At 38.3% G+C, this 27,541-nt stretch overlaps 2 protein-coding genes across 2 annotated transcripts in view; one reads left to right on the top strand and one right to left on the bottom strand.

The window, feature by feature from the left end:
* Positions 1-348: 348 nt before the first annotated feature.
* Positions 349-7,800, top strand: LOC129723162 (peptidyl-alpha-hydroxyglycine alpha-amidating lyase 2). Its single transcript, XM_055677200.1, has 5 exons — positions 349-661; positions 976-1,255; positions 5,987-6,162; positions 6,219-6,719; positions 6,781-7,800. Exons 2-5 carry the CDS (start codon positions 1,040-1,042, stop codon positions 7,073-7,075), a joined length of 1,188 nt encoding a protein of 395 aa, XP_055533175.1. The 5' UTR covers positions 349-661; positions 976-1,039; the 3' UTR covers positions 7,076-7,800.
* Positions 7,801-7,873: 73 nt separating this feature from the next.
* Positions 7,874-27,541, bottom strand: part of LOC129723133 (uncharacterized) — a 41,483-nt gene continuing 21,815 nt past the window's right edge. Inside the window, exons 3-6 of the mRNA XM_055677126.1 lie at positions 11,160-14,842; positions 9,585-10,667; positions 8,995-9,522; positions 7,874-8,923 (exon numbers count right to left, since the gene is read on the bottom strand). Of these exons, the coding sequence (XP_055533101.1) occupies positions 8,582-8,923; positions 8,995-9,522; positions 9,585-10,667; positions 11,160-14,842 (5,636 nt within the window). The 3' untranslated portion in view covers positions 7,874-8,581. The remainder of the gene's footprint in view (positions 8,924-8,994; positions 9,523-9,584; positions 10,668-11,159; positions 14,843-27,541) is intronic.

The raw sequence follows: 27,541 nt of genomic DNA, 5'->3' as shown, positions 1-27,541 counted from the left end.
ACTCAGCATCACTAGAATGCTGTTGGCCACAGGTTCCACTCCAACCTTCCCATTTATTTTACTTAATCATTTGCTAATGACAGCCACACTAACGGCTCATAATAAATGCACGTTTTTCGTTGAGTACAACAATGTTTGCTCAATGAATAGGACCAATGTTTGCGCTTGGTTAATCAGCAGAAGCCGCAAACTGTACCGTAGAATCAACTGAATAATACAGAGAGAGTTTTTTGTGCTTTCCGTAGACCTTTTCCTTCGCTGCTACAGGACATGCGCATTAGAGATTTTCTCAGTTCAACCGCGAAATACTGCTCTTGGAAGCTTTCATCCTTTATAACAAAACACGGTGCTCAAGTCAGTAGCTGTCGTATGCAGGAAAGCTTCTCTCATACTGTAGGCAGGCAGGAGGAAGTTTTGAAGCGTAACTTAATATATTACTAGCGAACAGCAGGAAAGCAGGTTTAGTGCAAGTGTCGTTTGATAAACTAATAGTAAGTTTGGGTTTTTCCTGGTTGCTAGTCATATATAAACCGCTGCTACGAAGGCCGGACGTACGGATTTGCCCAAGTCGCACGAAATACCGTGCTGTTGTTGTGAGAAGATGGAAAATTGGGTAACACCTGATCTGGATTGATTTTCACTGTTGGTTTTCTGTGTGCTTGTAAGTATTCTGGAGTCGATTGTATTTTCGATTCCGTGATTTCAGTTCAATTCAGTTCAACAATAAAGTACAATCAAGTTCCAGAACATATGGTCTGCCGTATATTGAATCGTCGTCATAAGTTATCGATCGTTTTCACGCGTCACTTATCACTATCACGGGCAGCAGGCCTATCACAACTTGGAGAATAGCTTTTGTTGCCTTTTTTTATTTTATGGCATTAGGCACATCCAATAATCATAAATAAAGCATATATACTTTCGGGTCGTTTTCAAAATTGTAATAATTTTTCCTTCCCCAAATGCAAACTTAAGTGAGAAGCAGCAGTCGGTAAGCGAAGTGTTGAAGAGTGGTGCAAGGCCAGTGGGGCTCATAAGAATGTATCGAGCCATACGTTTGGAGAATGGCAGCTGTTTGGTGATTTTGGTTTTTCTCTGCTGTGGAAGCGCTTGGTCTGCTTCCAACCATGGATTGCTACCGTCGTCAAATCCCAGGGAGGCTGAGATGCTGAACAGTAACTTTTTCCGTCGGCTTCGGGAGATGATCATGGAGCGAGCCTACGAGGACGCGTTTAACGAGGTGGCCGAGGAACCGGTGAGTGGAGTAACGGATTTATTTCCGTCGTAAACATGTTAATGTTTCAGCAGCCATATCCCTTATGTAGAAGAGAATAACAACGAAGCAAGGGGTTTTGCATATAAATATAGAGAGCGGATTGCTAGTTTCCATTTTATGCTAGTAGTTTTACGTAAGTTCGTTTTTTACGGCTGTTTTGAAACACGTGTCGTTTAGTGTGATCATCTGCTATAATTTGCTGATTGCAATATGTTTGTGTGGTCTTACTTTTGCAGTGTGACATTCACTGGAATCCTCGAATCGTTTCGGAACAGAGTGGTCTATGTACACAAACCTAGTAAAAGACAAAGAAAATGACGGTAACTCGTATAAAATGGCTAGTGTCACAGGTTATATGGTACATATAGCATGTCACATGTAATATGTCACTTGTAACATTACATGTAACACAAAATGTTACATATTACATAATATTTTACATGTTACATTTTTGTGTTACATTACGTTGCAAAATTCAAATCATCGAAATTGTATGATTGGATGATGTTTGGGGAAACATTCGAAATAAGTTCCTCTTTCGTCGTTGTAAAATTGCAGAAATTTTGTTGGAATGTGATCAAGCCGTTAGAAACATCATGTGGTATTTTTCCATCACCAATACTGCCGCTCATGGCAAGTCCGTCCCAATTGCATTTTTATCAATTTTGAGTTTATTTATGGAATCAATTCCTTTTTATATCTACTTTCGAAAAAACAAATATTTTTGAATACTTCGTTCTGAGGAACTATGAAAAAAATAGCAAGCCAGTTTGTCCCATAGCAAAAGTGATCGCAAGTCGGTCCCATTGAAAAAACCTTCGCAATTTAACCCCGCAGCCAACAATGATTATGAAAAATGTGATATTTACCACAACTTATGGTCTTCAGGTTTAGAATTGGATGTACTAAGTGATATTCGATAGAAGGTTTGATTGAATTTTACGCGTTCTACATCGTGTGGCTCTAGCTGATAGTACAATGTTTTCTTCAAAACAAAGTTTCCACCAGTAGCTTTCTTCAGCTGTTGTTTGTTGACAATGAACGCTTTAGGTGTGTCTCTGGTTTGTTAGTGAAAGCATTCTTTAGTAAATACTACTTTTCGTATTTTATCCGTATTTTATGTAAAGATGTGGTTAAGAATTGTTCAATTATTGTCGTGAATTTCGTTTTGAAGAATTTGTCAGTTATACCAAATACTTTGATACGCTACTTAGCTGTTTTTTAACGGAGCAAATATTTTCCTAAGCTGTAGGTGTTCTTTCATATTTGCTTCCACTGCTACGTGGAAGCTGTCCGCCGTCACGAACGTGTGACCGCTCTCAGGGAAATTTAGAACAAGTTCCTACACCTAAACTGATTTTGAATTTATCAGTAGTATCAAATGTAAAAACGAATTCTATTATCTCAAGTATTACACGACTTATTTGAACATAAGTAGTGTCATACAAACGAGTCATCTCTCAAACTTACAAACAACAAACTTCATAACAATAAAAAGAAATTCAAAGACTATTCAAAACTATACCTGCTTTGATCAATATATATGGCCTCAACATTGATTTAAATGTGGTATCGTACTATTTGAACGTTCCCGGTATCGCTCGTAATTGAATTGTTCGAAATTAAAAGTCATTTCTTTTATTTCGCTATTTCTTAAGCACTAACATTACGTCTAATTTCATATTTTATACTTCAATTACAACATCAATATTTTGGAACCCAAAGAGTGAATATACCTTAATTGGATTTTTAAGCATTCATGTAAATCTATTTTTACAAATACAGGCAAACTTCGATATAAGGTACATTTCGATTTTTAAGTTGTACTTTATATCGAATTGTACCTTATATCGAATCAACAATTTCAACAATACGGCTTCAAATACTTCATTTTGTTGTCATTTGTCTACGTATAGTTTATTTTGGAAATAGAATCCAACTTTAAGTGTTAAGTCGGTCCCATTGAAAAAACCTTCGCAATTTAACCCCGTAGCCAACAATGATTATGAAAAATGTGATATTTACCACAACTTATGGTCTTCAGGTTTAGAATTGGATGTACCAGGTGATATTCGATAGAAGGTTTGATTGAATTTTACGCGTTCTGCATCGTGTGGCTCTAGCTGATAGTACAATGTTTTCTTCAAAACAAAGTTTCCACCAGTAGCTTTCTTCAGCTGTTGACAATGAACGCTTTAGGTGTGTCTCTGGTTTGTTAGTGAAAGCATTCTTTAGTAAATACTACTTTTCGTATTTTATCCGTATTTTATATAAAGATGTGGTTAAGAATTGTTCAATTATTGTCGTGAATTTCGTTTTGAAGAATTTGTCAGTTATACCAAATACTTTGATACGCTACTTAGCTGTTTTTTAACGGAGCAAATATTTTCCTAAGCTGTAGGTGTTCTTTCATATTTGATTCCACTGCTACGTGGAAGCTGTCCGCCGTCACGAACGTGTGACCGCTCTCAGGGAAATTTAGAACAAGTTCCTACACCTAAACTGATTTTGAATTTATCAGTAGTATCAAATGTAAAAACAAATTCTAATTTGTTATGCTTCTCACAAAAAACTTGTTTAATGAAGCACGAGAGAAGGTCATTTATGAATTGACCAGCGATGAATTCATTCCAAACGCAAGCTATAGCACCGCCATTGATTTGCAGTAGTTTGTTTTTCATCACCGGTCGTAGCTGGCTATGGGACTGACTTGCTATCATTCTGGCTACGTACCGTAAAAGTAATCGCATGTGAGTCCCAGCTTATGATTTTTAACAAATTTTAATCAAATTTCAGTGTTTATGCAATTTTTATGATGCAATAGTGTTAGATTGTTATTGCAGTACTAAATTCTGTTGATGGTCTCGATTGAAAAAGCATTTAAGTGCAAAATTTCACCTAAAGCGTTACGATTTTCAATTGCTGTTTTCTCGTCAGCACCAAAAAGCAAATGGGACGGACTTGCTATGAGCGGCAGAATAGCTCATAATTGATTCGAGAACACCATTGCAGTCTATGGTTTTGCAACATTACTCGCATATTGGTCGTCAACTGCACCGTTGATTTCATTTGCTGCCGTTGATCGTGGAATGACAGGAAGCGTTTGTCTTAAATCTGAAAGTTAGTTACAGGGATGTGTGTCAATTATAGAATAATTGTATGAGTAAAATGAATGGAAAATCACCAGCCAACAGAATCATTGCTTTTCAAAATGTCTTGTGTTGCTTCGTGAATCTTTCATTGTTCGATCAAGTGCCTCAAATTCCCGTTTGTTTGCCATTGTGCATTCGTCCCAAATGATCAGCTTACAATTCTGCAACACTTTCGCCATTGTTGATTTCTTAGGAATATTGCAAGTCGGTTCATCAGTCAGCTGGAGATTTAACGGCAGCTTGAACGCGGAATGAGCTCTACAACCACCTTCTAGTAATGTTGCTGCAAACCCTGAAGATGTAACAGCCACCGCATTTCCTGATCTTGATCTTGTAATTAGTAAGCAAAACTCGTTTTAATTTTTCACCGAACAATAAACTATGATTCACGTTTCATTGAATTATTAGCAGTAGTTGTCAACTGGTAAACAAATGACTGAAAATTTGTCAATGCCTTCTAAGAATGCGCTATGTCTAACTCTCATTACGGATGCTTTCTGTAGAAACACTATTTTTCTCCTCAAAGTTTTTTCTTGAATATTTTCCAGTTTTTCTCTTCGTACAAAAATTCCTTGTATAAAGACGAACAAAACAAAACAAATTGCCTACAAATCGGGATATCCATTGCCAAGTTATGGAGGTTCGCACATTTCTGTCTCTCTCCCTAATTTATATATTTAGATATACAGATTTTCGTCAAAAAGTACAGATTTACAGATTTTTCAAGACTGACATTAATTTTTATGAACACTCCAGATGTTAATGCAAGCAAATTGAATATATTTTCAATTCCTCATACTTTTCGGCTCATAGATGGATTTTGATGTAGCATAAAAACTTTTAAAAAATACAAAGTTCTCTATGTTGAGACAATACAAATTTTCTTTACAGATGTTTTTGTTCCAGATACAGATGCTCAGTTTTTTTCAGAGGAAAATATAGATTTAAATGTGGCAATCCTGCTCCCGGGTATATAATAATCATTCTTTTTATTACACTAGCTATAATCATTCGGGGTATTAGGTTTTATTGGACTGTTGTAGATATAGGAAACTATATTAAATCATGAGAAATTTTCCGCTGAGTTCGAAAATCTCGCCTATCAATATTTCTGTTTCCGGGATTTGGCAATTCCAGAAAATCTGAAATAAATCTAACATAAACTCGATCTGTTTAATTTATGCATTAAATTCGTAATATTCTTGTATTTTTGTCTTGTATTCTTTAAAATATTGATTAAAAAAAGAATGACGTCCGACGAAAAACGATTTCTCTGAATAACTATGGGGTCATCCACATACCACGTGGAGAGATTTTTAACGATTATTACCCCCTCGTGGACAAATGCCCATAAAAATTCTTTTTTTTTTTTTTTTGTAAGGATGGCCCCTATGATATAAGACTAAGGGGCCACCCACATACCACGTGGACAACTCAGGGGGGAGGGGGGTCTGTCCACGGTCCATGTGTTGGTCAAACTTGTTGAAAATCTGTCCACGTGGTATGTGGATGGCCCCTAATAGAGAATTTACAGACATCATTCCGTTTTTCTCTGTAGCCATCACCGCCCATGAAACCGGTAGATACATCCCATCTGGACAGCCCGCCGAAGCCACGGGCAGTGGAAAATTGGCCCATGGTTAGTCACGAATTCGGCCAGGTTACCGCCGTGTCGATCAATCGGGATGGCAATCCAGTAATCTTCCACCGAGGCCGCCGTGTTTGGACTGCAGAGTGAGTGTCTACGGCACGGGGAAGTTTTTTTTAATTTGTAAATAATTTTTTCACAGGAGCTTCAACGAGACTAACCACTTCCAGCAGATCGCGGAGGGTCCAATAGAGGATAGCACTATTCTAACGCTGAGCGCTGCTACGGGTAAGGTGATTGACGAAAGCGGTGGAGGAATATTCTATATGCCGCACGGTATGACCATCGACCGTAATGGAAACATGTGGCTGACGGATGTAGCGCTGCATCAAGCGTTCAAGTTTATGCCTGGCCGCGACTATCCAAGCATTACCATCGGCCGACGGTTCGAGCCCGGCTCGTCTCGGAATCACCTGTGCAAACCGACGGCAACGGCTGTGGCATCAACCGGGGAAGTTTTCATCGCTGACGGGTACTGCAACAGCCGGCTGCTAAAGTTTAATGCGGCCGGACGGCTGATCAGGATGATACCACAACCTCCGGAGTTTCTGTCGCTGCAGGTGCCACATGGACTTACCCTGCTCGAACATCTGGACTTAATCTGCATTGCTGACCGCGAGAACATGCGGGTGGTCTGTCCGAAGTATTGTTGATCAAATTTGATATTCGTATATAAACAAACCAAAAAAAAATTTGCTTTCCAGGGCCGGTCTCAGATCATCCTTCGGCGAGGGTACACAAGCTGCTACGATACAGGAGCCTGATCTGGGTCACGTATATGACGTTGCTGCCTATGGTGACCTGGTTTACGCGGTTAATGGTCCCACCGCGGATATGATTCCGGTTCGTGGATTTACAATCGATCCTCGTTCCGAAACCATTATCGATCACTGGGGCAAATTCGAAAATCCGCACTCGATCGCCTTCTGTCCCAACGGTTCAGCCATGTACGTGACGGAAATTGGGCCCAACAAAGTGTGGAAATTTGAGTTGCTATAAACGACCATCCGCTTGGGTACAGATAAAAACTTCAAAATGGATGCAAAGTGAACCAAGTGCATAAAGTTTATTGGAATATTTGCAAATGAATATATCTTATTTGTATAAAATGTCTAAGGAATTGGAGCGTAATATTCATCAATATTCATTACCAAGTGCAGGTAGAATTTATATGCAACTTCATAATAACCAAATTATATAGCATGCAAGAAGAATCCTTACCCGGAATAAAGTGCAGGTAGAACTACTATCCAACTACATAACCAAATTATTAAAAATAAATAAAATAATATAAATCCGGAATAATGGGAACAGAAGAAATGGCAGAAAATAACATTAAACTGTTGCACCAACTGTAATCACGCAACTTCCAGCCGTATATTTACGTTTTTCGTTGCACTGTAGAACGTTTTGGGGGTCATCATTATCTCAGTATTTGCGTTTTGTGCTTTATTAGTATAGTCTGAGTTAGCAAGTTATTAACCATATTATGTGAAAGATTGCGTTATCCAATTGTTATTCTATCTAGTAAATAAATAACAGCAGCGTTAGAGGATTGGTAACTATTGGCGAGACACGTTATGATGAATCGTATTTAGTGTCCGGAACAATACACGTGTAAACTAAGCATCAACAGAGAAGGAAAAAAAAGAAAACCAAAATATCATAGTGCTGTATAGTGCTGCATTACTGCGGCAGTGTATAATAAACATTTATACGTAGTATGTGATTGGAGTTTTATTTTGGCTAGTTTATGATTGGAAAGGGGCCTTCGAAATTTTTTTCTAAACTAAACCGTTTTCTGTAACAGGAAAATATACACCGTTTATTCAATCCAAAAAGAGAGCTCAAATATTTGCGAATTGGTAGAACTAACTTCCAAACCTTTACAAATAGTACAATCGAAAAGACAAAGTTTGATTTAAAATCTTCTATGTTAAAATAGAAAATTGTCTTATCTGCTAGCAAAATATAACGTTGAGATCATTTCGATTTGCTATGGGATTTGTAACGAAAATGAGTTATTTCTTAAATCGAAACGATCAGGCTCAATTTTATGAACTCTATGAACGATACTAAGTTAAACCTACGTGTTCTCTGTTAAGCTAAAAGTTGAAACAATTAAGTAGCAATAGAGGCACTTGGTTGCGGTGTGGTTTTCATGTACCTTTTCAGTGGAATGTAATTGTATTATGTCGCGATAGGGAATGCATTTTAACTAAAATCTAAAGTTCAACAACTACTAAGCATACGTTGTACTACGCCTTTACTGCGTCACATGTTATAAAACCTAACGGATTGACCGACGATTGAAATCTGTTGTAGGGGAAAAGGCACCAGGCATATTTTACACACATTTGAGATTCTTTTCATTACAGCTAGTTTGGCTATTCTAAAGTTGCTAAACTACTTAATCGATGACTTAAGCTGCAGCCAGTGTTGGCGAAAGCCTAAAAAACATTATTGCACCAAATTTCTTTCTAGATTTCAATGGTGAACTCCATCTCAAATTTTCCACTCTTTCAAAAACTTAACAACACGATTTAGCTCATTGAGCCAGGTTTTAAGCTCATTGGGCGTATCGACCGATAGAAGGTAGGATTTGGTGTTATCACATAAAGGCTGCTGTGGTTGTGTTTGTTGTTGGGAATTATGACTGTCACTGTTTCGATTGTGCTGATGGGAATCTGTATCCTTGTAGCTGCTAATGCCACTGCTACTGCAGCTACCGGTGCCTTTGGCGAACACATCTAAGCGGAAGGTGCGAGGACGCGAACAGGTAGCTCGATCGGCGAGCTCCACCCCGTCGTTGATGCACTTTGTCAAGTCGATCTGGAGGGTAGGAAGCTGAAACAAAAATAATATAATTGTTAGTTCCTCCATAATCTTGTTTAAACAACTACAAAAAGATAACTCACCTTTTCTTGACACTCCTGCGGGTAATTCCAGAACTCCAGAACGAACCCATTAAGCTTACACCACTTTCGGCACCAATCGATGCTCCCGGTGCGGCTTTGTCCCACATTTATAAACCCATCAATGTCAGAATTGATGAACAATACTTCACTTTTAACGCTCATTCCAATGCTACCCAGCAGATTTGAGTTGTACACCATCGAGTCTAGTTTGAGATATTTGAAATCTTCCATCAGGTAAACATTGTGATTACCCTGACGGCGAACCATCCGCTGGAAATTGCTAGAAGCGGAATAGTACGGCGAGTGGCGACAGTTTTCCAACAGCTGCTCGTTACCTTCCGTCTGAATGGAGCTGTTGCCCGGTAGTAAGCTAAACGATGTTAGCGTTATGTAACCCTGTGATTTGAAGCGCGAAAACTCGTTATCGAAGTCAAAATTTTTCGGCGAACTTGAGCGACTCGAAAGTAGTTTTGCTGGACTGCGTAGCTTCGGCGGACTGGGACAGGAGCCAAGGAAGTTTTTGATTTCCTATAATAAAAAAGCAGACACTTAAAGCATTTATTATAGAGAAAAAAGGAGTGAAAAATTACCTTATTTAAATGATATTTACTTTCGAAGCTAAAGTTTCGTTCGTTTTTTCGCAGTCGCAGCACAAACACCTCAACGCGGATTTCGTATTCGGCATCCAGATCGTGGAACTCTATCTCACAGTTGCGGAAATAGACCCGATCTTTGTATCGCTCTTTAGCTAGTGTTGCCTTCACCTGGTTCTTATAGGAGCACACCACCACATAGAAATAATTGAACAACATATCGTTGACTGCTGGTTCCTTGAGTGGGAACTCGAAATGGTTCAAGGCAACGATGCCGACTTTTTTGCCATCGTTGAGAATTTTTCCGTTCGCGTTGTAATCAATTTTGCTTAGTTCATTGCGGGCTGCACTCTCTTTCAGGGTCGACAATAACATCAACCGCTCGGCCTCGATCAATTCTGATGAACACTCAAATTCTCTCGTATTTCGGCAAACGGCTAGCGCTTGTTTTAACTGTTTTCTTACGTCGCATTGCGTTTTGATCTGATTAACTAGTTCAGCCAGGTATTGGTTACTCAACTCTATTAGTGAGCCTGCATTGCTTAGTGACTGGTAGATTTCCTCCGTGTCGACATCGTCAACATATTTTTTGCAGTAATCATCTAAATCGAACGCCACCCTGTTTCCGGACTCTTCTCGTTTCGCTGGTTTCTCATCGAAGTAATTCACAATTTTACGTTGCTCGTTTTTAATAAAGTTTTTGCTTTTTCGAAACGACGACCTTAATTTATCTCTGAAACTTCGATAAATGTCACTACTGTTGAGCCGCATTTTGGCCGACGAAGGAGAACTATTCACCGGGGAAATATTCGATACTGAGTAATCGTGTGCACTCATCAACTCGGAAATGTTATCCGTATCGATCGTTGAGTCCATCGCTCGGTGCTCACCACTGGAAGCTTCTAAATTGTTGCGTCGTGACGGTGTAATTGCGCCGAAAAAGTCCACTGTGTCGTACCCAGTGAAGAACGCTTCCGATTCCGTGTCGTTGGTACCAATCTCCGAGATGGAAATGTTATCCCGTAGTGACTTTCGCAGCTCGTCCAGGCCTCTGTCTTCGTACTTCTGCAGAGATTCGATCTGGAATGGGTTGGGCACAGTGTGGAAAAACCGAATAGGCAAAGGCAAAGAGTTCAAATGTAAGTGTGAGTAATTCTTTTTGATTACCTATCTATAAGTTGAAAAGCATTCGGCAGTTTTATGCGTGTGGAAAATACCGTTAATGCAAACAACGCTTAAAATCTACGGAAGCGTTATAAGCAATTGTGCGTACTACCTGAATCTGAAAAATTTTACCCAGGAATATTAAGCAGAATCGAACACCAGAATTTTACTATGTGAATTTATTTCTCACTTTTCAAATTTGGATTTTTTTAAATTTTTCTTTTCATTCTAGAAAAAAATCTTAAATTATTACAATTACATAAAGGCTATCGAAATCTAACACAGGATTATGGACATTCCACAACCACGAGATAAAGTAAGGTGGCGAATATTCAAATAGACAATATTCTTTTACTTGAATTATCACACTCGATTCTTGCATTGCCGCTTTATACTAGATATACTCACCTCATCATCCGTATCGACCGATCCAAGCGGAGCCCGTCCGGTTGTTTCGGAAGAAGAAGCACACGCCATTCTCAACAGTTGCGCCTCGTGGGTTACGGCCTCTCGCATCATCGTACCGCTGTTGGTGCGGTGAATGTCACCGCTGAAGACCCGATAGGCGTCGTCATCCATTCTCATACCCGCGCTGTCATCGTTACGTTTGTTCGGATTAGTCCCCATCTTTCCCACTTGTTGTCGAAGGATTAACGGTTCGGTCACTTCTTGTCTGTCAGTACCAACGTCGTGTATGCAAAGTTGTTGCTTATCGTCGTCGTCTTCCTGCAAAACCGAGATGTCATTTTCTTCATCGATGGAACCGGATCGATTGGGACCACCATCACCACTATCATCGCATGCAGTAGAATTACGGAACAAGGAACGTCTTAGTCTTCTGCCAGAGACAGAGTGTGGATGTGTTTCGATCGAAGTGTTTGACTGCTGCGGGCATGTCGGAGATTTTGGTGGATCGGCGTTGAGCTTTTTTACACTAACCGGCTGCGGTTGATCCTCACAGATGCTGTTGTTTGACTTTGCTTTGATTAAATTTTTAGCAGTTTTATTAACCGTGGCATACAGCACATTCGGGTTGTTATTCACCATCAAGTAGCGTTGATTTCCAGATGATTCTCCACTTATGAACTCATTGATAATAGTTTTATTGTTTTTCGGGGAGATTTCCTGGTAGATAGGTTCTTCATGTTGATCAGCGATGTATCGAAGCCGTTGAAGACGCTGCATGGCAGAACTATCTAACAGTTCACTGCTGGTAGATATGCGTCGGCTTCGTGAGAAAGAACTCGCAGTTTCCCTGACTAAAAGCTCTTCCTGACAATTGTTCCTCCGTTCCACTTCCACCGCCCGTCGAACGTTATTTAGGAAGTCACCCATGTGGGCTACATCATCCAAGTTCAGATCGTCATACGACTGGAAGTCTCCATGTTGACGAGGGGAGGACGTCTTTGTGCACTGTTGTTGTTTGCATGACTCATCATGTGATTTGAATAACTTCTTTGGAGAAATTTTGAGATTCTTCAGAGTTTTTAGGAATTTTATTTCGTGAGACTTTTGCTTTTTTTGTTCTGCAGCTCCATCAACCTCGTCGAAACTAACTACATCGGGTCCAGAAAAATTGAGAGCTGTCCTCGCTGGAAGTCGATGTAAGGGGTGACCGTCGTTGATTCTAGCAGGCGCCGATCTGGTCTCTGCAGTTAAATTGTTATGTACCATTCCGGACTGCTTTGGGCAAGATCCGCACCTTAAATGATCCGGTGTGTAACCTAGATGTTTGTGTAACTGTTTTTTAACGGAATTTTCTTTGTTCAAGTTGGACCCGAGGAGCTCGCACTTTTTCGGGGTGTCAAAACGATCCTTCTTGGCTTTCTTCTTCAACCCCTGTAAATGTATTTTCTTTTTAGATGCTTCGAAGAAAGATTTGGTCCGTCGTACGGCTGCCTTACGAAAAGATTTTTTACCCTGTGATTTTTCAGTGCATTTGCGACACAATGTCTCCTGATTTGGGTCGTGATCACTTCGTCTGCTATCATCTAAAAAATGGTATTTTTCGGCCAGCTCTTGCTGCGCCCGATCTGGAATATTTCCGGTTGTTCGACGTCTGTCCTTGGGGTTCTGGTTGCGCTCGGATTTCAAAAAAAGGTCGGTTCGTCTGCTGACCTGCTGATGCCGTTGTTTGTGAGGTGTGCTTTTAATTTTTGAATTTGCAGCGAAAGTTTCGAATTCCAAACTTGAAGATGTTTTGCGTTGTCTCGAGACGCTTTCCGAGCAACCACTATCTACGGTATCGATGTCCAGTTTAGGCCCGAAAGGAGATTGCTGTGATCGAGAATTGCCAGGCGAAGCCTGCGGTGCAGCTCGCAATTTGGAAGATTTGATCAGTCGCTTTTTAGTTTCATCGTCGGAATAGTGAAGCATACTATAGATATGCGCAGGAATTGCAGATCCATTGCTACGTTCTTTCGGCACAGTCCACCCTATTTCGTGTGACTTTTGCTGTTCGTTAAAATTCCATCCAACCAAATCCGGATCGGAATCGAGATCTTCAAGTTTTGGGCAGCTAGGTTTTTCTGTTTGTTTTGAGTGCTTTACCGATGAGGGTTCCTTTTTCTCGAGAACCCAGCCAACCTTAGAATTTTCTCGAGATGCAAATGTTCGCGGGGGCTTTTTTGGTCCATTCGCATAGTTCGATGTCGATGAATCTGAAAGTCCTTCGGATTTGCTTTGCTTAGACGGTTTGTCTAGCTTTTTTAGTCGTCTGGCCATTAGTCGCCCTACAGGTCGACCGGAATAGCGTGGCTTCCCTTCCAGCTTTCCGAAAGATAAAGAGGAATCAAACGACTCATCACCAGCCGATGAAGGCAGTAGCGCGGAATCACTCAGCACTTCGATTGGAGCTTCATCGGTCGTTTTTCGATTCAAACCATACAACCGATCGAAGTGAATGGTTGAATCGAGGATCTCATTACAGAAATTGTCGTCAATTATCTTTTGACGACTGAAGATGGAACTATCCATTTTTTTCTTTTCTTTTTTCTGCTTTTGCGCTTTTTCGGCATGGCGAGCTTTTCGATGGTTTTTTATTTTAGCCTTGTTTAGTACTACGGTTGATGTGACCTGCAGATTTGGGGTCATTTCTTGAATAATATTGATCATTGGCGCACTATCGCTATCGATAACTTCCTGGTTGATGACCTTCGAAGTTTGTTTTTGTTGCGGAGCCTCAACAATAACATCACTATCTTCCGTACTACTATCATCATAACCAGAATTAGACGATACAGTGTCATCTCCACAGTCTAGAAACTCTTGGCTTTCAGCCGTTTGAAAATGACGAGTGTCGCACAAAGACTGATCACTGAATATATCAGCGGATTCAACTGTTTGTTGTTCTTCCACTGGCTCAGACGCGGTAGATTCGTCGTCCTCACTGCCCATTATTGCTGGTTCTGTTTCACTTTCTTCGGGAACTTGTACATGCACAGCCTTCGTTTCCGGGTTTGTGCCCAGCGACCTTCTATCACAGCCATTGTCCGCAGTCTTATTATTAATGTTTATCGTAATCGTAGTAGAAGTTCCTGCAGTCACTCGGTGACATTTTTCTTGTTCGTTTACTAGCTCAGGTTTACCGAAGTTTTCCACACTCATCACATCTCGACTTCCTTCACTAAAAGCGGAACTGCTTCGCAAACTTCCCAAGCTGCTACTACTTACGCTAGCTGTTTCAAAATCACTCGTCTCAGTCTCGTCAATCTGACTACCAACAACCCCCTTTCCCTGTTGTGATTCGTACTTGGCTACCATCATCATGACACGACTATCGTTGACTTTGCTGTTATTATTCAAATCTCGTTCCCGCCGTGTTCCCAGCACCGAACCACCAACCCCACGGGAAACCGCATCGGTTGTTTGTTTGATCTGTGATTCAAGTGTATTCGCGGGTTCTGTGATCTGTTTTGGACAATCCACTTGATCACTTTCACCAGAACTGGTTACCTTTACCACTTCCGTTATCGTTGGCTGTGTTAGATTATTGTCAAGTGGATTTTCCTGTGTTGCACGTTGCTGTAGTTCCTCTTCCCAAGTGCTGCTTCCCCAAGCAGAGTAACTCTCGCCGCCGCTGTGGTTGGATTCTGTAAGTGGATACAAAGTAGAAACCATATGAGCGTGATTGTTCTGTTTATGGAACGCGCGATTTGTACACAAACGAGCTGAATTACTATATTTTTCGGCTGAAGAGCAATCAATTGAATGTTTCAGGGTGGTGGCCTGCACGCTACTGAAACGGCCACTTCAAGCGCCAGAAGAGAAAAAAAAACACACGAGATCCCACTTCGTGCAACACTGACAGAGAAAACCGCAGACTTCGGAACGTTCGCACGAGCGTAGGATGGAGAAACGTGCCAGCACTTCTGGAGCTCGTTCGAAACCGCAAAGTGCACTGGAGGAATCATCCAGTTGCGCTCGCCGAATGGAACTAGTAACAACAACAACACTACAACGTTTCCTTCAATGGCAGGCAGAGAGAATTTGCGCGGCCTCCATGTCTGACTAGCATTTCCTACACAATTTTTCCATTTTTGCGCTGGCGGGATAAAGTTATCCGGCACGCTGCGAAAAATACGGTGTTGCCATTCCATTTCGAATGGAGCGAAAATCTTCATAGCAATCTACAAATAATGAAAATATTTTCATCGGAAAACTGTTTCATCCTTAGTATCTTTGTATGTGAAAAATATATTTTTTTGTTTTTCTTCTATGCATTTACGTAGTCATACTCGCGTTTCATTATTAACTAGCAGATGTTGATCCTGATTAGTGCAACATTGATTCTGCATTTTGCTGTAACTAATATTGAATAGCAAACAATTATATAAGATATATATATATATATATATATATATATATATATATATATATATATATATATATATATATATATATATATATAATCGTTTCACTATTTGGAATAAATGGCTACGAAATACATATAGAAATTTTGTGCAATAATCCGGACATCTTCAAATCAGTATAACTCTTGGATCTTTTTCAATATTCAAGCTATGAGCAACTCTTTCCACTCAAACATAGTTGGGGGTCTATACGTTCGTCTACTTTGATTTGTTTTGACATTGCTCAAAATGTCGACGAACAATAATGACTTGCGCGAACGGATCTTGAACAGCTGTACCAAAAATCCTCACCTCGATACTTACGATACGAATTCGCAAAAAAACCTAGTTTGTCCAAAACCACAGTACACGATGTGTTGAAATGGTTTTTTGATCGTTTGAGTGTCGAAAGGCAACCAAGAAATAAAAAATTGGTCGTGCCGATAGTTCTATGGACAAGAAGGTCAAGAAAATTTCGAAGAGGAATCCGAACCTCTATATCTGAACTGTGGCTCGAAAGTAGGAATGTCGCCAGGATTTGTTCAGAAATCAAAGAAGTGTTTTGGTTTAAAGTTTTACAAAGTCAAGAAAGTCCCCAGCCGCGACGATAAGCAGAATTTGATGGCGTGCTCGAAAATTTTATTGTGATTTTTTGACAAAATTTGACAAAATGTGAAAGACTTCAAACAACTTCCAGGATTGGTTTTTTACACTGCAATGGCCAATGCAAATCATACCGAAGAGAATTTCAGGACAAAAGACATGTATGAATTCACCATGAAATATTCTGTTTGGCAAGCAGTTTGTACCTTTGGCAGAAAAAGCTCATCTTTTAGCTAGTTATCAAGATATTATTATCATCACAGGCATAATAAACAAGGATATTTACCAGAAGGAGTGCCTACAAAAACAATTTCTGCTTTTCGTGAAGGTCCTCGATGTTAATCCTTTGTTTTGGCCTGATTTGGCATCATGTCACTATCCTTCTCTACTTTACAAAAAGGAAAAAAGTGAAACCTAATTCCGTAGCGCCTTTTACCTTCTTCCTAGCTTAATGCCGTCTTCGAAACAATTGTTCGTATGAATGGCCCGCATAATATCAAATTGTCAAAAGTTGTGAAAAGTTTACTATATGTATTAAAAATAAAAAAAATGCTTTTTTGTGTTAAGAGATAGAGGAATGGTTTATTTAACAAAGTTGTAGAAGATTTAAAAATGTGTAACTATTCTGAACAAACAAAATTCTTATCTTCATTGGGTACAAAGTAAAAGGGTATATTATATAAAAGTTACCTAAAATTTAGTTTTTTGTACTTAGCCTTTGTTAGTTGCATTTTACAAGAAAACATTATTCGGAGGAATCGTTGAGGCCCACGAAACAAAAAACACACATCTCTAGAATTTTGCTTTACAAAGTTGTAGCGTGTTTTAGCTTATTTTTTCGATAATTTTAAGAACGTATAGAGTAAAAAGAGGTAAGAAGAATCATGATGTGAATAATTTTCCAAAAAGTTTAGCTCAAGTACTACAAGCTGTTGTAGGTTCCATTTGTTCTAACCCACTATTACGATAAGTTTATGGTTTATTTGACAAAGTTTAAGAACATGTAAAAACATGAAACTGAACAAAAAAAAATCTTATCATCATTGGGTACAGAGTTACAGAGTATTTTATGTGAAAGTAATTTAAAGTTTAGTTTTTTATACTTAACTTTTGTTAGTTGAATTTTACAGGAAACATAGTTTTAAAGAAGCATTGGAACAAGACTACATATCTCCAGAACTTTTTCTTACGAAGTTGTACCATATTTTAGCTTATTTTTTCGATAGGTTGAAGAACTTTGAGAATAACGTCCTCAGCAAAGTTGTTACAAATTTATTAATTGTAATTTTATCCTTCCAAAAAAAAATAAATACACCGTGAGACGACAAGATTTTTGTTGGCAAAGAACATAAAAATATAGATATAAATTAAATATCCAAAAACTCATTTTTTATTAATCTGAATTTGTTTCTACGAAAACTACACATTATAAGCTAACCTAAAATTGTTTACAGAACTTGGAGAAATCGAAATTAAAAAAAAAAACTAAATTGGCCCACAACAGTAATTTTTTTCAATCTTTTCTTAGTGTATTTTTTTTTTTTTGAAAGACAAAATTATAACACAGTGCAACAAAAATTTACTTCTTATTCTGTCTTGGCTTCTATATACGATTTTTAATATATTTTGATGCAGAAACAAATTTCCTTGAGTTTGGACCTATTTCACCTTAAGGGGCAACAATGGTGCCATTTTGAATTTCTGAGAAATCTCAAATTTTTAATGTTTTTTCAATGCCATTTTTTTGTAAAGGAAAATCAAAATTCCAAGAGTTTGTCCACATAATAGCAATTTCTTACTCATCTTGAGAAAACAGATCTCAAATCGGACAAAAACTGATTCCAAAACGATGATTCTATGAAAACGGTTCTGGCATGGATTTCAATATACAGTAAGGTCTTTTTTCACACGGTTTCCATTTTGGACGGTTTTTACAACAATTTTTAAAACTCGCGTTTTTTTACACGTTTTTTTGCACGAACTTTCGTCTCAGAAATCGATTGGTAGGTATCTGATCCACGTAAAATGTCAGTAGCATGTCAATTTTGCCCTAATTCCTCTACAATATTGAAATAGGTTTATCTCGACGTAGGATTAACTTATTTGAAATCTGTTGAATGTAATATCAAGAGTGTAAGCGATACTCAAATATACAATAGTAACAAATCAACATGATCTTCCATCTTTTGCGAGAGAGGGTCCTAGTCTTGGCCAGGACCGGTCAAAATAGAAAAATTCGAGTATAAATTAAAAGATAGTGATTAAACTTAGCGACAAAGATAGATCCAGAGTATTACGACTCAGGTTGAAAAACCAGAGCATAACAGAACTTTTAACTTGGAACAATATCTGCTACATACAAAACAACACATAATACTCCGAATAAAGAATTGCGAAACCATTTCAAGTCTTTTTATTATGAACTCATCGATTCATAATAACAAATATAAATATATTTATGCATTATGATCATTAACATTTGATCAATATGTAAAAATTATAAAATTTTCAACTGTCTCTGTTTTTTTATTTACCGCAATCAAATTTGACAACAGATTTTGCTATCAATCAGGTTTGAACTCGCTAGGGTATTGTTTAGATACCACAATGGTACAATTTTCAAGCGTCCAGTGATAACTCGGCAAGCATGCCGCCACTTGTGCATGAGCTAAAGTTAATAACGGATAATTGAGCAAAAACGGAGTTTTTGTGCAAAATCAACAGCTACTTAATGCTAGGGTATTCGCTTCAACTGGCAGCACGGATGCCACTTTTTCAGCATCGCAGCAAGCAACATCCTCCGTAATTCGAAATCTCAGTTTCGCCGCCAACTGTAGCAATTTCATTGCGTGGTAGGGATTTAAGAGCACACTGCTGATAAATACGAACAGCACAAGGCAATATACTTTGAAATATAGCGAAGCAAAAATAAAGACGAAAAGCGTCCATACAAGTGCTCTCTCCGTTGTGTATTGCCTTAATTGAATCTCGCAGTTAAATTTGGCTATACATCGGAGCTATATCATTACACAAGCCGTTTTCGATACCACTTCTCGTTTTGGTGGTCAATCTGTCGGCAGCCACGGAGGAGTGTTCTATCGCTTCATGCCACCGCCAGATAAGGGGTTCAATTGAGGAACCCCTTGATACGTTCCTTCAGAGCGTGGATTGATTGTGCGCACCCCATATGGTGCGTCCGTTCGCACTCAGACAAACCACCAATGTGGAAGCTGAGCTTCTGTGGCCAGTTTACTTGTTGCAACTGTACAAGTGTGTACAAACTATCTTGGCCAAAGACGCCAGCGGCGGTGAGGTGCGAAGAAGACGGTAAGCCTACACCAATTGTACAAATAAAGTAATTTCAAAGTTTTCTCGTTTGTTTGCCTTCAGTTGAGTGCTGTAAAGTATGCTGCTTTTGTCAGGCAAACCGAGCACAATTCAACACAACCTGTGGAAGATGCTGGAAATATTTGAAATTCTGGTTGCGTGTTTTTTTTTTCTTTTTTGTTAGAGTGAAAACAGATCCATTCTTAACAAATAACCCCAATGAAAGCGAAACTAATTTAATTTGTTTCGACTATCAGATATCCCATAGGACTGCGAAGATACCAGAAGCGATGAGTTTGGATCTTTGTGGAGCAATACGATAATAACAGCTCTTCACTCGGGGTTGAAAAGCTTTGCGGTTTGACTTTGAGTGCAATTTCGGAATCCACTCTCGCGCCAGCAAACGTGCATCCGTAGGTAAATTGATAGTTGATTAGTTGCTATTATCTTCTGGTTGGATGATCCGAGAAAGAAATCAACGACAGGTGTGAAGAGGAACCTACTCGGACAGGTTTCCGCTGCTGGTTCTACAGTATCGAACGCATTGGGAAAAAAATTGCACGCAATAACCAGTGGGTTTACTTGATGACTACGAATGAACCAAACATCAGAGAACATAAAAGTAAACTGAGAAAACATCACATGCACAAATAGTTCAACACGCTATAGTTTGCTTCATGTTGCGACGACGGACTCAAAATGAATTTTAATGGATCAATGTTCTTGGTTTAGTATTCATACAAACAGGAAACAGAACAAACATCTAACTTCAAAGGACCATATGTAACTCTAGATTCTGGGGTAAAAAGCTAATGACCAGCATTTCGCTGCATGTTAGCATCTCGTAATTATTTATGTACAGCAGCAATATTACCGCTGTCTAATAATAATAAACTAAAATTTGCAAGCCAGCAGCTTTATCAGCAATTTGAAACCATGACTATGAATCTCTGAGACATCCACTCCAGCTTATAATCTGCCCCATTTCTATCTTCTTTCCAGTATATATTTGAAATAATCATTTTGCGAAAGGTGAACGACTAACTGGGGAACGCGAAGCAGCGTTGTGATTTTATATGCAAATCAAGATGCCTCTTGTGTTGTTTAACTATCGACGACGCAGTATCTTCATGTGTCCTTAATTTTAAGTCGAAATAGAAGACGAAAAAAATTACCCTACTATTCGTGCTCTAACTGCTTTTTCCGACAGGTTCCTGCTGTCTATAACACGTTTTGGCTTTGCAGTTTTCAGCAAGTTGATTGCTTTGAATAGAAAATTAAGATACTTGTTTAAATTAGCTTGCTGTGGAGAATACGAGTTAGTTGTATATCTAATCTGATGAGCACATTCGACGTGGTAAAGTCGTTTTACAGCGGTTTCATGAGGCATGCAAACGAAACGGCTACTTTATGCCTTTTTCCCTTCTCTTTCTCTTCATACAGAAAGTGTGTAAAAATTTGTATCGTCATCATTAAATCTCGACACGCGCGAACAGGTGAAACAACATCCGAATTCGAACGAAGTGTGCAAGACGAGTAGCTCTTGCAATGACGATAAAGAAGAAGACGAAGAAGGAGAGCATGAGGAACAGGCCAAAAAATTCAAATTTTGAAAGCAAGCGTATTCGAACGGCTAATAACAGTGTCTCTGCTGCCACAATGGGAGGCAAAAATGGCACAAACGTCTAATCTTTAAATGAATACAAGTACAAATCATCAACCTAGTCAATAAATCTATTTTTTATAATGCCTGCTCTTGCTTCTACAATTTAGAAAAACATACTACACTAAAATCACTTTTTCGTAGACTCCGCAGAAAAGCAGATTTTTACACTACATCTATTTTTTTTTCTTCATCTATTTTTACACTACATGTTTTTAATAATTTTTCATTTTCAAACCGTTTAGTTACAGTCGATTAAATTTCCAAAATCTAGTTCCTATATATTCAATGAATCATCTGATTTTTTTGTTGTTTTTGACGTAGAATTACGTCTTACGGCTGCATAGGGATGCAAATTAAAAAACCCAAATCATCGAGAGCGTCACGGAAATTATCTACTATCAAATGCTTGAAACTTAGTCAGTTTCCAACAGATTTTCTTCATTCTTACATTTTTCTTTCTATTGTACTATTGAAATTATAGAGCTTTCGTAAACGCTTATTTTAACTCAGTGTCAGTTTGAATCAAACTAAACAACCAATCACTACCTAAACGATTAGTTGTTGTTTTGCACGCTCGTGTGAACAACGTCACACCCACTCTCGGTAGTCACGTATAAAAGCTATCATGCACAAATTCAGTCTTCATTGTCTATCCGATCACTGTTGCAACATGATGCTTTACTCAAAAATAAAAAAAATAAAAATAAAAACTTCAAATATAATGTTTGTATGGTTTTTGCAACAACACCCACTCATTCGATTGCACGTAAGCAGTAGAGGAAATCGGACCGGTGATCTGAGATCACCTTTCACAGCGCTAGATTTTGGGTCCCCCGTCTGTGTAGGAAGCAGCGTCATACAGGTATGTATGCCTGTAGCACTACTGAAAATGTCCGGACAATTCTGACCGGATCTGGCGCGTGAACTTTAAGCCGTTTGGGCACTACAGGTAGTTAGTTGTGCGTGTGTTCTCTGGTAGTATCGTTGTTTGCTTGCTTGCAGTGGAAGATAAAATATTATTTCTAAAACTAGAATCATCCCATGTCATCAATAAATGGCAATCCGCAATGACGATAAACTAAGCAAACTTGTACTATTGTTACACTTCAGTGGCACTTTTGAGCGTTTCGAAATTATTCAATTGAAGTAGTTATTATTTTTTGCCACACGACTAAATTTTGCTAATAGTGATGAAAAGAATTATTTCTGAAGAAACAGTTTTTCCTTTTCCAAAGCAGAATTGAGTTCTACTAACGCTGTTTTACAACTTTTTTATTTTTTTTACGAGTGATTGCATATATCAATGGTTGCTACTCCGTGATTGATTCAAATCAGTAAAATTGCACAGTAAATTAATTAAATAGAACTAGGAGTATTTTTTTCTGTATGGACTTCTTGTTGCGACCAGAATCGTTGATCTATTGTGAGATATGTCAGGATGTCTGCTGTATCCCGCACATCTATTGTTAGCAATACCGCTATTGAGAAACGGCATGATAATGATATTGTTTTATCCGTGCTTGTGTGTAATGTGATTTTGCCCTACCTTTTCTACACGCTATTGGCTTATACGCTACCGAGCCTTCTTCATCCTGTCATACATCACCAATTATAATTTCCTGGAGAAGTTTCGTCGTGCGTCCTTCTGGCCAGTTTTATTGTGGTGTCTGAGAATAAAGCTATATCAATATCGAAAGGCCTGATTCTACTAACAATCCGCCTGACAAAGCGGATTTTGTAACCTTTCGTATTGTACAAGTTTTAGTGACTCAATACTTTTTTTAAGGATCAATAACGGTTAAGTGTTTGAAGACCGTATTAACCTCTGCATCTCCACGAAGATCATAGAAAGGGGAGTAGTTGTTAGAAGGGAAGGTTAACGTTTGATAAGTGATGCAATGAGTATAGTATGTAACGCGGTGCTATTGATGCAAGAGCAACGCTTCCTGGTAGCAAACAAATGTTCTCTACCCCAACGTAAGAAAGCAAATGAATTCTGGAAAAATGAGGTGATGATGAGGAGCCTGAAAATAAACTCTGAAATACTGAAAATACCAAAAATAGCCTACTTCTAACTAAGATCCGAACACACGACCATCTATTCATCAAAGCGACTTCTATAACCTTGCGGCTACCATCTCCTCATCTTACATATTACCCATTTCAAAATTTACAAAAAGCCATAGTTTTAAGTAGATGTCCCTTTGTTAGACAAATCAAAATTTCTCAATTTAAAAATTCAAAAATTCAGTTTTAAATGGTACAATTTGCTTATAATATGTGCATAAGAGACTCAAACAGGTTCAATAAGAATGGAAAGTCCAAAATATTAAAGTTTACTTGGAAATAAAAAAAATAATTTTCCACGCTGATTGTTTGGCGCTATTAATTTTTTTTTGTTCGTTTTGAACGAAGCCGACGAAATGTTGAAGCAGTAAAATAAGTTTTTGCCTCCAATTAAAATTTAAAATTTGACATAACATTTTCATCGAGCAAAATTCAGTCTAGCCCCGTTGTTTTGTTTCAACGATGAAATGGTGCTCTACTTACAATAATGTTCCAGCAACCTTCAACATAATTTTCGAATGATTTCAAATCAATTAAACAACGCTTATTTTCAAGGTTACTAATCATTTAGTAGAAAAGAAAGTTGAAAGAAAATAATTACTGAGCTTTACCGCTTCACACCATCAAATTGATTAACCCTAGTTGCAAGCAATACATCGACATAAGATAGGCTGTCATAATTCTACGTTAACCTCCTTGGGTCGTGACTTGTAAACAACCTCATCAAGTATTTTTGCCTTTCTCCTAGAAAGGTATAGCAATCACTTGCAAAACCGAAAGTATAAAAGTGCTCCAAGGGCCGAATGGCATATATCACTCGACTCAGTTCGACGATCTGAGCAATTTCTGTATGTGTGTGTGTGTGTATGTGCAGATTTTTATTCTCACTCACTTTTCTCAGAGATGGCTGGACCGATTTTCATGAAATTAATTGCAAATGAAAGGTCTTGTTGCCCCATAAGACCCTATTGAATTTTATTGTAATCGGATTTTTAGTTTAGAGGTTATGTTTAAAAATGTGAAAATCATGAAACATCAATATCTCAGGAACTACACAACCGATTTGAACAAAATTGGTCTCAAAAAACGGGCTACTTAGAAAATCCTTAAGTTTTGAATTTCATAAAGATTGAACTTGTGGTTCAACAGTTATGAAAAGAAACGTGTTCTGAAGACTGTTTAATCTCACTCATGTTTCTCAGAGATGGCTGTACCGATTTTTATAAAATCAGTGTCAAATGGAAGGTCTACTTGCCCCATAAGACCCAATTGATTTGTTTTGCAATCGGACTAATACTTTGCCTGTTATGTTTAAAAATGTGAAATCCAGCTATGCAAAGGAACATATTCCGAAGACTACTTGGACTCACTCACTTTTCTCAGAGATGGCCGACCCGATTTCCACAAAATTAGTGTCAAATAAATGGTCTAGCTGCCTCAGAAGACCCTATTGAATTTAACTGTAATCGAACTGTAACTTCATTTGTAACGTGCCGACTTGTGAAAATTACGAAACTTCATTATCTCAGAAACTACACAACCGATTTGATTATTATTATCAGATGAGCGGGCTAGTTAAGGGTTAACTGATAATTTATGATTGAACACGTGGTTTCAAAGTTTGGCTGCACTACACGTTCCCATTTCATTTGATTATAATCGAACTTAAGCAACCGTTATGTATTAAATTTGTTAATGAAACAACGAAAGTCTATTATCTCAAAGATTACATGACTTATTTGAACATAACTAGTGTCATACGAACGAGTCATCTCTCAAACTTACAAATAACAAACTTCATAACAATTTGATATGTGGCTCAAAAGTAATGGAAAGAAGAGAAATTCAAAGACTATTTAAAACTATACCTGCTTTGATCGATATATGTGGCCTCAACATAATTTAAATGTGGTGTCGTACTATTTGAACGTTCCAAGTTCATTGATTCCTTGCGGTTTGTTTGAAGTCTACAAATGCACGACGAATCGGCCATGGGATATGATCAAAGTCAAATAACAATCGTATGAAATGATTGGTTTTATCGAAATGACAACATCCTCGTCTTTTGGCTTCTGTACATCGCCTTAATTCTGAATATATTCATATTGGGTGGTATTCTGTCATTATCAGCAGACTTTCTGGCATCAATCTGACACCGGAAATACCCATATTGAGAGGTATTTTTGGTTTTTTTCCAGAAACTAAAAGTTGGTTTCTATGCATCATCACGTTTACGGAAATATCCATATTGAGTATTATTCGGTCATTTCCGACTTTTGCCTAGAAGTTGCCATTTAGCAATTCAAAATGGTGCCTGAGGTCAATTGTTAGCTCCTTGCATCATTCTGGTTCCAGAGATACTCATATTGGATAGTATTTGTTTATTTTAGGCTGTTTTTCACAAACCGGTAGTCGCCATCTTGGATTTCAAAATGGTATTTAGGATACTGGTTAAAGAAAAACTCATATTGGGTGATATTTGGTCACTTTGGACTGTTTTTCAGAAGCCGAAAGTCGTCATTTTGGACTTTAAAATTGTCTGTGAAATCAATTTCTGTCATCTGGGCGTAATTCTGGTTCCGAAAACATTCATATTGAATGGTATTTGGTCATTTCCGGCTGTTTGCCAGACACCTGAAGTCACCATCTTAAAATTCAAGATTGTGTCTGTGATCAATTTTTAGCTTCTGTGCATCTTTCTGGTTTCAGAAATACTAATATTTAATGGGAATCGTCCATTTCAGGCTGTTTTCCAGAAACCGGAAGTTGCCATCTTACAATCCAAAATGTTGTCTGAAGGCGATTTGTGGCTCCAGTGCATCATTACGGTTCCGGAAATACCCATGTTGGGTGGTATTTGGTCATTTGCCGCTGTTTTTCCGACACCGGAAGTCGCCATTTTGGATTTCATAATGGCATTTGGAGACAATTTCTGGATTTTGAACGGCATACTGGTTGAAGAAAAACTCATATTGGGTGGTATTTGGTCATTTTCTGCTGTTTTCAGAAACCGGAAGTCGCCATCTTAGAATTGAAAATGCTATCTGTGGTCGATTTTAGCTCCTGTGTATTATTCTAGATCCGGATATTATTATATTGGGTGGAAATAGGCCATTTTCGGCTGTTTTCCAGAAACCGGAAGTTGCCATCTTACAATCCAAAATGTTGTCTGAGGTCGATTATGGAACATATTTGTTACCACTAAAAACATTTACCTGCCAAATTTTGTTCCATTTGGTTGATTAGTTCTCGAGATGTGCACAAATTTGTGTTTCATCCAACTATTATGGACATATTAGTTACCCCTTAAAACATCCACATGCCAAATTCGGTTTCATTTGCTTGGTTTGTTCTTGAGTTGTGCAGAAATTTATGTTTCATTTGTATGGGACCCCTCCCTTCCAGAAGAGGGAGGGGTCTCAAACTATCATAGGAACCTTTATCGGCACCAAAAACCCCTTAATACAAATTTTCACGTCGATCGGTTCGGTAGTTTTCGGGCCTATATGGATCAGACAGACAGACAGACTTGACTGCATTTTTATATGGAAAGATTACAACATCAATATTTTAGAACCTAAAGAGTGAATATACATTTATTGGATTGAAGCGTTCAAGTAAATCTATTTTTACAAATAAAAAATTGAATGAGAAAGGCTGGGTCTGACCGCTAGGTGGATTTATTTTGGTTTTTTTACTTTATTTTCATTTTAATACGTTAATTCAACACTACTCTTTAGTCTTTTAAGTCGATAATATTTGGCCAACGGGATGAAAAACTTTTTGCAAGTTAATTTTAAATTACATTTTTAAGAGTATTGAAAATCGCTTAATTTATACTCTAATATCCGTAACGTCTCCGAACCAGATAATTATCATCACGATAATTTGCTGATAATTGTGCCGAAAATATGCTCTCACAACTTCAGCTTCTGAGTCTGAGTAATGCTCCTTCACGCAAAATTTCAAGCTTTAATTAACCAATGTCCTCTCTCAAACGCACAATAATTACTTTGACTTCGCACAAAAAATTTGTGAAATGCATAGCACAACAGTTTTCGGAGTAGCCGCAATTGTAGCAGACTAGAATACATTAAAAGTTAGATCCACTCAATATTTTGTCGCAGCTTTCTATTTACTGTGGCGCCTCTAGTGGCGGTTGCGAGAAAACAATGACAACGAAGGGATGAGGAAGGTTTGTCCGACGTGATCAGGTGCAAAAATTGCGAAGTGCCTCAAATTCCCCAAATCAACCGTAAACAGCGTGCTGAAACGAT

The sequence above is a fragment of the Wyeomyia smithii genome, chromosome 2 (assembly GCF_029784165.1).
Source record: "Wyeomyia smithii strain HCP4-BCI-WySm-NY-G18 chromosome 2, ASM2978416v1, whole genome shotgun sequence".
Taxonomy (NCBI): domain Eukaryota; kingdom Metazoa; phylum Arthropoda; class Insecta; order Diptera; family Culicidae; genus Wyeomyia; species Wyeomyia smithii.
This window is presented reverse-complemented; position numbering and strand designations above follow the sequence as displayed.